At 52.2% G+C, this 13,580-nt stretch overlaps 2 protein-coding genes across 3 annotated transcripts; both read left to right on the top strand.

Annotated features, from left to right (window-relative positions):
* The first annotated feature begins 333 nt into the window (after nt 1–333).
* HIPK4 (homeodomain interacting protein kinase 4) lies at nt 334–2,432 on the top strand. Of its 2 annotated transcripts, none has more exons than XM_017832051.1 (2): nt 334–1,903; nt 2,104–2,432. In XM_017832051.1, the coding sequence occupies exons 1-2, from the start codon at nt 455–457 to the stop codon at nt 2,407–2,409; spliced, it is 1,755 nt and encodes a 584-aa protein (XP_017687540.1). In that variant the 5' UTR covers nt 334–454; the 3' UTR covers nt 2,410–2,432. The 2 variants fall into 2 exon arrangements, with proteins under 2 accessions (XP_017687540.1, XP_017687541.1); XM_017832052.1 differs by having other exon boundaries at nt 334–1,881; nt 2,104–2,228.
* An 882-nt stretch (nt 2,433–3,314) lies between these two features.
* On the top strand, nt 3,315–12,552 carry PPIH (peptidylprolyl isomerase H). The gene is made up of 10 exons (XM_017832022.1): nt 3,315–3,437; nt 3,528–3,592; nt 4,218–4,241; nt 4,743–4,787; nt 5,198–5,240; nt 6,850–6,942; nt 8,447–8,534; nt 9,500–9,540; nt 10,758–10,848; nt 12,363–12,552. The coding sequence occupies exons 1-9, from the start codon at nt 3,372–3,374 to the stop codon at nt 10,824–10,826; spliced, it is 534 nt and encodes a 177-aa protein (XP_017687511.1). The 5' UTR covers nt 3,315–3,371; the 3' UTR covers nt 10,827–10,848; nt 12,363–12,552.
* The last annotated feature ends 1,028 nt before the right edge of the window (nt 12,553–13,580 follow it).

The following is a 13,580-nucleotide window of genomic DNA, read 5'->3' as shown; positions in this document are numbered from 1 at the left end:
TGGGAGACTAGGGAGAGGTTTTGGGGGGCTTGGATGGGTTTGGGGGACAAGGGATTGGGTTTGGAGGACTGGAAAATGGTTTTGGGGGACTGCATATGGGTCATGGGGGACTTGGATGGGTTTCAGAGGACCAGGGAAAGGGTTTAGGATTTCAGGGGGCTGGGCTGGGTTGGGGGGGGTGCTTGGATCCATTTTGGGGGGACCAGGGATGTGGTTTTGGGTTTGTGGGTGGATTTTGGGAGAGCAGGGCTGGATTCGGGGTGTCCAGTGCTGGGTTTCAGGGGGCTCCTCCACCCAGGCTGCTTCTGCTGTGACATCACCAACAGAAGGTGCTGTCATGGCAGTGCTGGAACCCACAGTGTCTTGAGACCAGGTTGGGACAGTTGAGTGTCCCCAGTCCCCGCTGGGCACTGAATGGTAGGATCCTGAGCCCCTGGTGAGGAGCTGACCCACCATGGTGACACTGGTGGTAGGTGCCGAGTGCTACGACCTCGTGGCCACGGTCGGGAAGGGGACCTTTGGGCAGGTGACCCAGGGCCAGCGCAGGAGCACAGGGGAGATGGTGGCCATCAAGATCCTGAGGAACCATGATTACAACGGCCAAACAGTGAGGAACGAGCTGAGGCTGCTGCAGGCCTTGCGGGAGGGGGACGCGGAAGAGTCGCACGTCGTCCGTTTCCTCGAGTCCTTCAGCGACACGGTCTGGACCTACCTGGTCTTCGAGCTGCTGCAGCAAAACCTCTTTGATTTCCAAAAGCAGAACAACTTCTCACCGCTGCCTGTCCGGCACATCCGAACCATCACGGCACAGGTGCTGGCGGCGCTGGTCAAGCTGAAGGAGCTCTCCATCATCCACGCTGACCTCAAGCCGGAGAACATCATGCTGGTGGACCACTTGCGCTACCCCTTCCGCGTCAAGCTCATTGACTTCGGCTCGGCTATCCTCCTCCCCGAGGTCTACCGTGTCCAGAAGCCCTACATCCAAACCCGCTTCTACCGGGCACCGGAGATCTTGCTGGGGTTGCCCTTCTGCGAGAAGGTGGATGTCTGGTCTTTGGGCTGCGTGATGGCCGAGCTTCACTTGGGTTGGCCGCTCTACCCCGGCAACAACGAGTACGACCAGGTGCGCTACATCTGCTCCACCTTGGGACTGCCCCGGGCCGAGCTGCTCTGCGCTGCCCAGAAGACGCAGTCCTTCTTCCGACAGGTCCCATGTTCTGTCGGTACCTGGCAGCTCAAACCACCGGGGAGGGTGATGGCAAAGCCAATGGAGAGGAGGGTGCATGTCTTTTCCTCGCTGGATCAGTTAGCGGCAGTGAACCTCTGCCTGGTGTCTGATCCCGACCAGGAGGAGCTGGCCAAGCGCTGTGACCTGTATGCGATGGTGGAGCTGGTGAAGAGGATGCTCACCTGGGACTCGCGCGAGCGGATCTCACCCAGCGCTGCCCTCCACCATCCCTTTATCTCCATGCAGGAGGTGAAGTCCCGCTTCGAGGCCACCCACTACTACCAGCTCAGCCAGGAGGACCTGAGGGCATCCCGTAAGGATTCTAGCAGAGTCGAGATCTGCCCTGGCATGGAGAAAGGCGCCTTCATCCCCACTGGCCAGGGTGGCTTCCAGAAGGCCATTGCCCAGACGGGTGGGCTCAGCCAGGCTGAGCTGGCTGGGGACACCAGCAGCAAGAACCAGCACAACATCTGCCAAGCCCCCATCCCCACGCACTACAGCAGCCAGTGCCACCAGCATCACTGGTGTCCCAAGACGGAGCCCACCAGCGGTCACTTGACTGTGCTGGGGTGTCCCAGCAGGATGGAGCGGCACGGCCACTGCAACGGCCCGGTCGTCGGTGGCATCGCGGAGCAGAACCTGCGTGAAAGACGGTACAGCTCATCCCGTGCCAAGGTACAGGCACAGGGAGGGGGCTCCTGGGCACAGGCACTCTGGGACAATGGATGCTTGGGATCCCTTGGGTGCTTGGGGTGCCTGGTGCCCCACGTCCCCTGGTGCCGCACGTCACGGGTGTTCAGGGTCCCTGGTGCCCAAGGTCCCCACAGAGGAGGAGGTAACACTCACCCCCTTCCCATGCTTTGCCCCCCCTGCAGAGAGCTCTGGTGATGCGGCGTGACCCCTGGAAGCCTTCAGGGACATGGAGAACAGGCTCCGGGATGACGACACAGTGTCCGGCACGCTTCTACTGCCACAGAGCTGGTGACATCCTCAGCACCACCGAGCCCCCAAGGCAACCCTGGCACACACCCCGGCAGCCCAGAGCTTGCAGGAGATCTTCCTCGTCCTCATCCCCAGGCAACCCGGCCACCGAAACCCAGCACCTTGCTGGTGGAGACCACGGCCAGGGCTGCACCAGGACACACTGTGCCGGATGCTCCCGGCTCTGTTTCTCCCACTGATCCCCCAATAAATGGTTTTGCCAAAACCCGAGCATTTCAGCTGATTCTTTGCAGGGGAGGTTTGGCAGGGCCCAGAAGTGACCCCAGGATTCCAGGCACCTCAGCACAGGGGGGATGGTCACTGTCCTGGTCCCACTGGCCACTCTGTGGCTGGTACAAGCCAGATGCCATTGGCCTCCTTACCCATCTGGGCACACCTGATCTCATGTTCAGCTGGCGTGTGCCCAAATGGGCAGGCAGAGGAGCGGGCAGGGCTCCCTGGCCGGACCAGCACCACGGGCTGCGGACAGAGCGTGGTCCTGGGGGTGAGTGCTCTGCTCTGGAGACCCCAAGCCGCCCCTATGGGATGGGGACCGGACACCCCCGGACACTCCAGAGACCCTGGACATCCCGGACACCCTGGACATCCCGAACATCTCAGACATCCTGAACAGCCTGGACATCCCGGGACACCCTGGACACGGCCCGGACACCGTCCAGACACCTTGGACAGCCCTGGACACCCCGGACACTGCCCGGGCATCCCGGACACCCTGGACACGGCCCGGACACCGTCCAGACACTCTGGACACCCCAGACACTGCCCGGGCATCCCGGACACCCTGGACACGGCCCGGACACCGTCCAGACACCTTGGACAGCCCTGGACACCCCGGACACTGCCTGGGCATCCCGGACACCCTGGACACGGCCCGGTCACCGTCCAGACACTCTGGACACCCCGGACACTGCCCGGGCATCCCAGACACCCTGGTCACGGCCCGGACATCGTCCAGACACCCTGGACAACCCTGGACACCCCGGACACTGCCCGGGCATCCCGGATACCCTAGGCATCCCAGGCATCCCGGACATCCCGGATACGGCCCCGGCCCCTCCCGCTCCCCGCCCACCCCGTCCCGCCCCCCTGCCCGTCGATTCCGCTTCCACCGCCTGTTCCCCTTCCTGCGGAGGCGGCCGCGATGTCGGCGCTGGCGGCGAACCCCAACAACCCGGTGGTTTTCTTCGATGTCACCATCGGCGGGCAGGTGGGGGGACTGCGGGGGCAGGCGGGGGTGTCGGGAGGCGGGGGTGTACCGGGGGCCCCGGAGGCTCACCTGGCCCCTCTGTTCCACCAGGAGGTCGGCCGCATGAAGATCGAGCTGTTCGCCGATGTTGTACCCAAAACGGCGGAGAACTTCAGGTGAGGAGCAAATGCCCGTTCCTGCGGCGCAGCCCGGGCCGGGGCTGCGAAGGCTTTTCGGTGCAGGAATGTTTTTTTGGTGGCGGAGTGATTACCTGCCCTCCCTCCCCGACCTGATGCACCTGCTCTGCGTCTCTCTCTTTACCAGAGATGCTGTGCGGTGTCCTGGTCCCCCAGGGGAGCCCATCTGACTGCAAGGGGAAGGATTCCAGTCCCCCCTTCCTCTGCGGAGCCTCTGATGTGCCCGGTGCACGTAGAACGGGCAGTGCCTTGTGCCATGGTGGAGGTCTCCTGGCCACCCAGTTCTCCTGCAGTCAACTAAGGGATTCCAACTGTTTGGAATCCCATTTCCATCAGAGAGATGGACGTACCCTGTTCTCTGTCAAGCACGGTGCCTGCCCCACATTCACCATCTATTACAACCTCGGTGTTAAATCTCTGACCTCCTCACCAGAGAGGGCACAGAATATGTTTTGAAAAGGCAGTGGAGAGGAGCAGCCAGTTCCTGTTTTACTGGGGACATCCCTGATGCAGTAAGGAAGGTCCTGTGTGCCAGTCGGTGCAGCCCTCGGTGCCCTCAGAGTTCACATGTGCCTGACACTCTGCTCTCTTTTTTGTTTTCCAGGCAGTTTTGTACAGGTGAATTCAGGTAAGTGGGTTCTAGTGTCCTTTTAAGTGGCCCACTGGAGAAACAGGGCCTGGCTGAGGTGGAAGAGGGGCTCGCCTGGAAGTTTTGCGTGTTGTACCAGTACGAAACGAAAGAGTTACAGAAATCTGCTCTGAGGAAATTGTGAGGGGCTCTGTGAGTCACGGAGGTGGCAGGTTTTCCCTTTTGGATGTGACTTTTCATGACCAGGTGGCTCTAAAAAGCCCTATCTGCAAAACCCACCTGCTCGTGCTGCACACTGCAGTGGGATCCTGTGAAGATGATGGTGTGGGTGGTGCAGGGTACCAAGTCATTTCTTGTGCAGAGCCCCTTTGAGGCTTCCTTTTGCCTCCAACAGCAGCAGCTGAGAGGCTGCAGCTCTTGATTGTATTTCAAGGCAGCTGCTAATGTATGGGGCAACCTTTGGGACTCTGAATTCTTGGGGGGGTTTTGTGTTTGGATATCTAGTAAGTTGAAAGGGTTTTCCTTTTTACTTCCTTACAGGAAAGATGGTGTCCCTATAGGTTATAAAGGAAGCACTTTCCACAGGTAATTCACCTACTTTTTAGGCACTAAATAGCATCCTGAGCCAGATGGGGTTTTGGGACCTGCCTCGAGGCGTTAGTGGGTCATGGCTAGTGTCATCCTCCTGTGGCTTTGGGGGATCTGGGGGTGCTGTCAGGGGTGTATGCTGGGGTCACTGGGAGGAGTCCCCTGTTCCTGGTGTGCTACATCAGAGATCACTGTCTGGCATCTGTCACCCAATCACTGTCCCTGGTCAAACAGCAATGGGTCCCAAATGGCCTGATATCAGCCACTGATTTGTTGCAGATTTCGGGCTGCAGCACTCACAGACTGTTAACTTCTGTTGCACAGCGAGGCAGAACTCCTTTTTACCTTACACTGAGCTTCCTGAGGCCTTTGTCTGCTGAGAACTAAGTGCTGTTTTACTTCTTTAGGGTAATAAAGGATTTCATGATCCAAGGAGGTGACTTCGTAAATGTATGTACTCCTGCATCCCTTTTGTCCTTTTGTCCTCTCCCAAACAACAAAGCCTTGGATTTTTATTAGCTTTGTAGGGAGACCCTAAGTACAGAACCAAGTGCCTAGTACAAGAGGTCTTTTGAACCAAAACTAACTTTTTGTTACTCAATTGTCTCGAAATAGAAAAGGGTTTGTGCCCACAGTGGTGGTTGTGTCTGGCTTGGGTATAAGCAGAGTACAGGAGGAAGGCTAAAGGGCCACAGGATCTCTTTGCTGTCCTGGGACCCAGTAAAATTACTTAATTTCTGAAAGTGTTTCAAAATATGAGGGGACTGATAAAGACTTTTTTAATATATAAAACTTGGTTGTATGAACGTCACTGAGAGAACAGTGGGTGGCTCAGCCACACCAGACTCTGAGGTAGCTGCTAATTGTGACACTGCTCAGACGTCCCAGTGGGCTTTATTACTTCCCCTGCAGCTCAACAAGCTTCACAGACTGCTCCAGTATTTGGTATTTATACAGTATGTTTATTACAAAGCCATTTGGGGAGCAAGCACAGTCACACTGACCCCCGAGACATGGTGTAAGCTCCTATCTCAGAGCCAACAGTTCAAGTAAGCCACAAAGAACGGGAGGAAAAGAAGCAAGAGCTGGGCAGGAGAGCAAAAGATGTGGTGGTGCACGTGGTGTATTACTGGCATTTTTTGTTAACTGTTAAGTTTGGCCTAATAAAGATCAGGTGTGTTAAGCAGAAAGGCAAGAAAGGGAGAGGGGTTGTAGCAAGGAAGAAGAAATGGGGCTGAAGCGACACAGAAAGAGAAAATCAACAGATAAATGGAATTAACTGTCAGAATAGTAAATTTAAGTGATCGTGCCAGAGATACCTCTACAGCTTTCCCTGGAGCACTCCTCACTGCAGCATTTTTAAGGCCATTCTGTTGAAGGGTCCCTGCTCAGTCCTTTGGCATCACACAGGAGTGTTCTGAACTTGTGGGCTGTCAGAACTCACAACCTGCAGCAGTCGCAGCCCACGCTGCTTTCATTTATACGTGTCTTGAGATCTGAGTGCTAGGGCTTATAGTTAAGTACAAGAAGTTTGGACTTGGTGGAAAGAACAGCAAAAACTAGAAAATCTATGTTTTAGAAACTGCAGAACAGGGAGGTTGCTTCCCTGTTTCCAGTAAAGTCACAGAAAATAAGGTGAAATACGTAAACCCACCTTGAGCTGACTTTTTCCATGCAACCACTTCTGCTTTCCTTGACATACCAGCCTATACTTCTGTGCCCCCTCCCTTTTCCTTGGGAAGTCCAAGTGGGTCTGTACCAAGCAATCTGTAGCCTCCACCTCACTCTGGGAGGCTTGGACTTAACACTTACCACCCCCATGGGTTTTTGCCAATGATGAACTGTGTAATTAGAAACCAGTTGCTGTTCCTGTTCAGAAATGAGACACTGACTGTGTTCACTGCTGGTGTATATAAATGGCAGTACAGCATCCACTTTGGGCTGAGTTTGACCCCTTCCTCTTGCCTGGGGTTTTTAAATTTAATTTTTAAATCGAATTGTTCTGCAGCAGTTGCTACAGAACCAATACTGTGGCTGACTGGGCACTTCTCTCGTGCAGGGAGATGGCACTGGAGTAGCCAGTATATACAGGGGTCCTTTTGCAGATGAAAACTTCAAGCTGAAACACTCTGCTCCTGGCCTGCTCTCTATGGTGAGTGTGAAATAATGACATTACAGACTGAAAAGCTTTTGGTACTTTCTCTGTGCCTAAGTGTATATGTTATTTGCTGAGCAGCAGAAATCTCCACCATTGGGTACGAGGTCTGGAAGACCTGCTTTGTAACTACTAGTCAGAAGGCTACTCATGGGTTAATATCTTGAGTAACTCAGTAATCCTGATCCTGCATCATCCTTTCTTTGTTGTGTGTTGGAGCTCTGGGACAGGCTTGGCTTGATCAGCTTTCAGAAGAGCTTGATTCTTACAGTTTTCTTACAGTGGTGAGTGGTGGTGTTTTCTTCTTCCCTAACACTGTTATCAAACGCTGACCTGGCAAGGATGAAACAGAGATATTTGGGAGTTCCAAAGCCACAGCAGTGTTACTATGGTATCTTTCATAACAGACCTTCCTGTTCAACAGAGTAAAGAAACTGCAGCCATTGCATGTTGTCTGGTAGGAACAATACCCTGACTTTTGGAAGAGGAAGCAAATGGAGCCAGTCCTTCAGTGTTCCTACCCACAGCTGCTTCTTCTCCAGCTCTTTCAGCCTCTGTGACCTTAGAAATGCTTCGGGCATTCATCATTTGGATTAGTTCTTCACCCAGTTCAAAACATGACCCAAAAAGTGGTGTCATGGCACAGCTAAGCAGCCGGTGTGCTGTGGGGTGGGGGAAGGAGTCCACTCCAGTATTGCCAGCTTTGTGTTAAAGTGGCCTGGCTCTGCAGTCGTTTTGCTGGATCAAAGCATGGATGCCAGGAACCATGGATCCCAGCTGGATTCTTCTGAAGCTGGCTAGCAATAACTAAAAAAGCCGAAGTGAGCCTGTCCTCTGCAGTCCTGCAGCTGCAAAACTTGCCCAGTTCACTTGTCAGCACAGAAATATGCTTTAGTAGCTCCTGGTTGTCAGCACTGCAAATGGACTTCAGTGTTGCAGAGATGTTTTCTTAACAGAGTGCAAGTGCTCTGGGTGTTACACTCAGGTGTGAACTGAATTTCACATCTGCATTCCACTTTTCCTGGGAGCCCTGTGCCAATACGATCATTACCTTTCTCATCCTGATCATTGGAACAGACACCTTTGTTTTTTATTTTTATTCTGAGGAAACCTCCCAAATAGCAGAAATCAGCTGCTTTTGTTGTGTTTTTTTTCTCCTGGTTCCTGGCTTTCAGTTTTCCTCGGGACAATACTGCAGCCAATAAGCACTTGTCATCAAAAAGTCCAGCCTTTTTTCAGGAGTGTGCTCTAGAGCCTGGACTTCAGCACAGGCTTGTGCTGAATATGCCTTTGTAGAAATATAATAAAAAGTTGCTGACGTGGCTCTTGCACACACTGGCATGACCAGATGTGTGTTTTGCTTCCTTTGGTTTGTGTAGCAGAAAGCTAAAAATAAGCTGGTCTAGAGCAACAGCTCGCTCTTATGTGAGATGTGTCTGCCTTCAGTTTTGACCAGTCTGAAATTGTAGATTTGTCATGTTTTGCCATTCTCAACCCCCAGGCAAACAGTGGCCCAAGTACCAACGGCTGCCAGTTCTTCATCACGTGTTCCAAGTGTGACTGGCTGGATGGGAAGCATGTTGTGTTTGGTGAGTACCTGCAGCGGAGTTCTGGAGTGCCAGCTCACGGGCATCCCTGTGGGGCAGCTGTTAAAATAAACTATATAGAGAATTGTGGAATCTCCTCAGCTGGGAGGGACCCACAAGCATCATTGTGTCCCACTTCTGGGCCTGCACAGGACACCCCAGCCATTTCACTCTGTCCCTGAGAGCGTTGTCCAAACACTCCTGGAGCTCTGGCAGCCCTGGGGCCGTGAGCACTGCCCTGGGGAGAGTCTGTTCAGTGCCAACCACCCTCTGAGTATGAACTGCTCATTCTTCCCTTCTTGCTTGTGCTAGTGCTTGCTTGTGCAGCCTGATACTGTGATGGATCATTGTTGAAATGAATCATTTTTTTCCCAGGTTAGCTTTAATCCAGATCAGTTCTGTGATTGTGTTGCTACACAAATCCTTGTGCCAGTGCAGGCAGCACAGATTAGTCAAGGGATCCCTTTTTTTTCCACTGTCAGAGAGGACTGAGCTTTCAGCAGAGTTTTTTGGACAGTAATTCTGTGAAACCACATCTGCTAAATTGCATTTACTGCTGCTTGAGCTGTAGGAATTCCAGGCCAGCCTTAAGCTGATGTCCTACTTACTGCTCCCCCTAATTCTTAAGTACCACTGATGTTGCTCATTGCCAGGTTTGCATCATTACAGGGGTTGTGTTGCTAGAGAGGTAGTTTGTGCTGGTGGCAGTAGGTCTCAAACCCCAGATTTCTACACAGACCACCCCTGCCATGGGAAAAGGCACCTAATCTGTGCTGAATGTGGAAAGTGTTTGAAGAGGGATTGTTTCCTTTATCGGTTTAGAGACCAGTAACAGACTCTGAAGTGCCCAATAGCTACACACTGCACAAGGCTTTTCAGGAAGGACAAAAATGCACGTATCTGTGATGGGTGGGGGGAGCCAAGGTAAGAACTGTCCATACTGAAGTGGATAAATTTTCTCATTCTAGGTAAAATTGTCGATGGGCTGTTGGTCATGAGAAAAATTGAAGTAAGTTTGCACTTGCCTGTTTCTCCGCGAATTGGAAAGTGATGTACAGGATTAACAAGAGTTGCCCTGTTCTTTCCCGCTGTCTGTTTACAGGACACCAGGGAATACCAGTGTTGATAACTGGTATTATCAGTTGTCATCGTTGTAACGTAGCAGGAAATCTGGGGAAGCACAGGCTGTGTGGGTTGGCTTTGGAAATGCTGGTGTCCCGTGGCTCCGACAGCCTCGGAGCGGAAATGGCGTTCTTGGGGCTTTATTTGCTTTGCGTTTGTTCAGGAAGCTGAACTAAAAAGTTGTTCCATCAGCAGCTCAGACGAGAGTGTGAAACGTCTCACTTCTGTGCCATGGCCTGGGATTATTCAGTGGGTGCAAAATCATCAGTTCTGCTGATCCGTGATCAGCGTGTTTAATAAGAAAAAATTAAACTAATCTCCTGGTGGGCTTCCAGGAGCTGAAGATAAGCTCGGTCGGGGTGGTGGTTGCTGCCAGTGTCGTGTGTGGTGTCACGGCAGGATAATGAGCAGATTTAACGAACAGCAGTGAGTTCTTTGAGACACTGACTCCACGGCACGCACGTGGGATAACGTGCATGAGAGCCTCTAATCCAAAAAGCGGGGCAAGCACGGAGCTGTTGGGTATTGGAAGGAGCTGTACAGCATGGAGTAGCCTGTGTGCTGCTGGCCCTCTTGGCCAGAAGCATTGCTGGAGGGTTGTGGTGAGCCTGCTTTGGGCGTCGCTGTAGTGAGAGCAAAGTAGAGGAAATTTGAGGCTCAAGGAAGAGCAGCTGAGTCCAGCATATTGAGGGGTTCAGAATGAGGGTGGCTGTGTCACTGTCCCTTCCCTTTCTGTATGAATACAAGTTTGTTTTGCTTGTGGCAGCTGTTTTTAGTAACTGTGAAAGATTTAAGCCAGAGCAGCCTCAAGTGACATGATGCCTGCTGCATTTCATGAGGGGCTCTCCAGTTTTTGCTCTGTTCCTTCCCTCCCATTCAGAGGACCAGCCTCTGGTCTGTGTCCCAAACCTCTGCACACAGAGAGAACTCACCAGCTTATGGCTGGGCCCGTTGCCAAAATACATAACGGTGCTTCTTTGTTCCTCAGAATTCCCTGTTTCCCGTGTTACACAAACATCTCTTAGCCAGTCTTCCAGGACATGTCACTGGCTGGGTCTGCTGTGCTTTTGTAAGGTTTAATGTTCTGTATTTGTTTGTCCCCAGAACGTGCCTACGGGTCCCAATAACAAACCCAAGCTGCCAGTTGTGATCTCTCAGTGCGGGGAAATGTGAAGAGCAATGCAAGAGCAATGTGGTAAGTCTGAGTCTTCCCAGGGACAGTGCCATGAACCCTGGGCTGCTCTGCTCCTTTACAAACACCAGAGGCAGCACAGCAGATTTTACACAGATTTTACACAGATTTTACAGCTGCAGTCGGGGGGAAGGTGGGGTTGTGGGAGCTTTTCCTTGGATGGAGTTAGACTGCCTTGAGGCCTCAGCTTTAGGAAGTGAATGAAAGGCAACTGCAGCAGGAATCCAGCTGGCATTAGCTGGGCTGGCATTACCAGGCAGTCTGGGAGGGGGGGAGGCCTCACTTTGACCTGCAGGTTGGAGAACTCTCCAACTACTGCAAGAAGCAAAGTATCCATGGGTGGGGCAGGCAGGGATCAAGAAAAGGAGAGGAGAAAGGGAGGACCTGCCTCCTTGCTCAGTACAGCTGTAGGACCCCTGCCACTGAAGGACCAAGGAATTATCATCTTACACAGTCTTACCTTAACTTGAAAAAAATACCACTGTCCTCATCTGAAGGGAGATGTTTCCACTATTTACTATTATTCAGGCTTCTTTTTGATTAAACCAATAGGCTCAGGCTAGCATACAGAATTCCGTTTCCATTTGTCTGCTCACTTTACTGTAAAAAACTCAAGTATTTAAACAGCTCTCTCTAGATTTCAGTGTGTCAGGCTGCAGCTTGTCAAAAATCTATATTAGCCTTATCGTTGCTCTTTTTTTCCAAATTTCAGCAGGCAGGCAGGCTCTGACAAAATCAAATCCCCACAATTTTTGATCCTCCATTAAATGATTTCCAAAGACAGCTGGAATTGCCCACGAAGACACATCCCTGCTTGCATAAGTAAAGTCTTAGAGATCTGCAGCACTTCAGAATCTTGGGAGCTCCTGCTATTTGATGAAGTGACAACAGGGAATGTAATCATTCTTCCATTCCCCTGATACTTCTGGTGGCATTTACAGGCTTTTGAAGATAAGGACAGCCTTGCTAATGGGCTTTTTTGCAGATTGGCAGAGCTGTGCTGATGGGCTGGGTCCCCTTTAGGGTTGTCCTCAGGCCCAGACTTGTTGATCCATTTAAGTTTGGAGTACAGGATCTCTGGCCAACATCCACTTTGAGCCTGGAAGCTTTTCATTCCTAGGTACAAGGCTGGTGCCACCTTGTGCATTTCCCAGCCAGGTCTTAGGAACAGCCTTGTCTTGAACATCACCCTGATGTCTGAGCTGCCTGGGGACAGGGATGGCTTTTGCCTTGCCTGAAGTCAGACAGCCACATCAGCTACTTGTCAAGATCCCTGAAAATCAGCTGGAGGAGAAACAGGTTTTAAGGGTTTTGAGTTCAGAGGTAGATACAGTTGCCCAACAGGCAGAGCAGGAGGACTCCTGAGTTCTCTGGCTGACGAAAGCTGGTGTGTGCAGCAACTGGCACTCCCTTAAAATCGCCGTGTGGCCCCTGGTGTCACTGCACAGGCCTGCTGTCCTAGGATGGGTTGGGAATGGCTGTCCAGCATTTTGGACCTGTTTTCTTCTTCCTTTCAGTGTTCCTTCACCAGTGGTTAGACCTGTGCTGGTTCTGTGCAGTTCCAACTCCAGCTGGCTCCCACACTGCCCACAGGCCAGACCCACGCTCTTGATGTTCTCCTGAAATGATTTGATAATGGGCATCTTATATTTTTATTTTGTTCTTTTACATTTTGAAATGTAAATAAAGAATTTTTTGTTTTTTAAACATGTATGCAGTGCACATCAGTTAACATGTGTGGGAATGAATTCTTCTCCAGGTGAGAAGGGCTGTAGCCTCTTCAGCAACATTCATTTTCCCTGGTTTGCTCAGTTGGGAACATTTACTGCGTTATTGAGGGAGAGAAGGGGTGAAAGGAGCTTTACAGAGCTGTGCTGCACCAGGTAACTAAGGCTGCCTGGCTGGTAGAGAGGTTCATGGCATCTTGGGAATCTCCAGAACCTTTTTGTGTGCAGCTTTACTGAGGCACACGGAATTGATGTGGCACAGATTCCATTACTGTGAGTGAGTGCTGGGCTCTGAGGTCAGTTCTGATGTAAACAAGTGTTTGTCAGCCATCCCCAGGACGTGGTGGCACCAGGCCATCAGGCTGTTCCACACCACAGGGTGTTGGAGGAGTTCACCCAGGTGCTACAAGGGTGTTAGAGCAGAGCTGTAGGCTGGGAAACAGAGGATGGTGATGCTGTGGGAGTGAAATTGGGGCTTCTTGTCCTGTGTGGTGCAGAGGGCCTTAGGCTGTAGGTTGGTGGAAAAACTGCCTTTCTTTACCCAGGATGGGGCTGGCAACTTGCCCACCTGCAGCACTGGGCTCCAGGAGGAGCTTCTCATCCAGCTGTTTAAAGGTAAAGGAGTTAGGGGAGAGTCTGTTCTGTCACATGCAGGTGCTTCATCCCATTCTGAGAGCTCCCATCCCTCCCTGGGCAGCAGGTTTGGGGTGCACTCTGTGCCTGAGCTGGGTGAGCCCACTGGTGACGTGCCAGAGGAAGGTCCTGCAGGCTGGGCTGTGCTCTTTTCTCTCCTGGCTCTTTGAAGTGCTGGCAGCAGGCTCTGGCTCTCAGGACTCCCGTGTCCTCGTTCCTGGGATTGCATAGCTGCTGAGGACACACTTCTCTGTAGCCTGAGGCATCTCACCTTGCACCTGCAGAACACCAAGTGATAAAAGAAGCACAAACACACCAGCCCTTTCCTCCCCAGCCTCACAAATGCTTTGCAGAGGGCTCTCTCCTGTGAGAGGA

This window comes from Lepidothrix coronata, unplaced genomic scaffold (genome assembly GCF_001604755.1).
Source record: "Lepidothrix coronata isolate B3197 unplaced genomic scaffold, Lepidothrix_coronata-1.0 Scaffold198, whole genome shotgun sequence".
Taxonomy (NCBI): domain Eukaryota; kingdom Metazoa; phylum Chordata; class Aves; order Passeriformes; family Pipridae; genus Lepidothrix; species Lepidothrix coronata.
This window is presented reverse-complemented; position numbering and strand designations above follow the sequence as displayed.

Coding starts and splice junctions, on each gene's coding strand:
- HIPK4 (XM_017832051.1), top strand. CDS start 455: ATGGTGACACTGGTGGTAGGTGCCGAGTGCTACGACCTCGTGGCCACG. Junction 1,904..2,103: donor ACAGCTCATCCCGTGCCAAG/GTACAGGCACAG, acceptor CCCCCCCTGCAG/AGAGCTCTGGTGATGCGGCG.
- PPIH (XM_017832022.1), top strand. CDS start 3,372: ATGTCGGCGCTGGCGGCGAACCCCAACAACCCGGTGGTTTTCTTCGAT. Junction 6,943..8,446: donor CTCCTGGCCTGCTCTCTATG/GTGAGTGTGAAA, acceptor CTCAACCCCCAG/GCAAACAGTGGCCCAAGTAC. Junction 8,535..9,499: donor TGGGAAGCATGTTGTGTTTG/GTGAGTACCTGC, acceptor TTCTCATTCTAG/GTAAAATTGTCGATGGGCTG.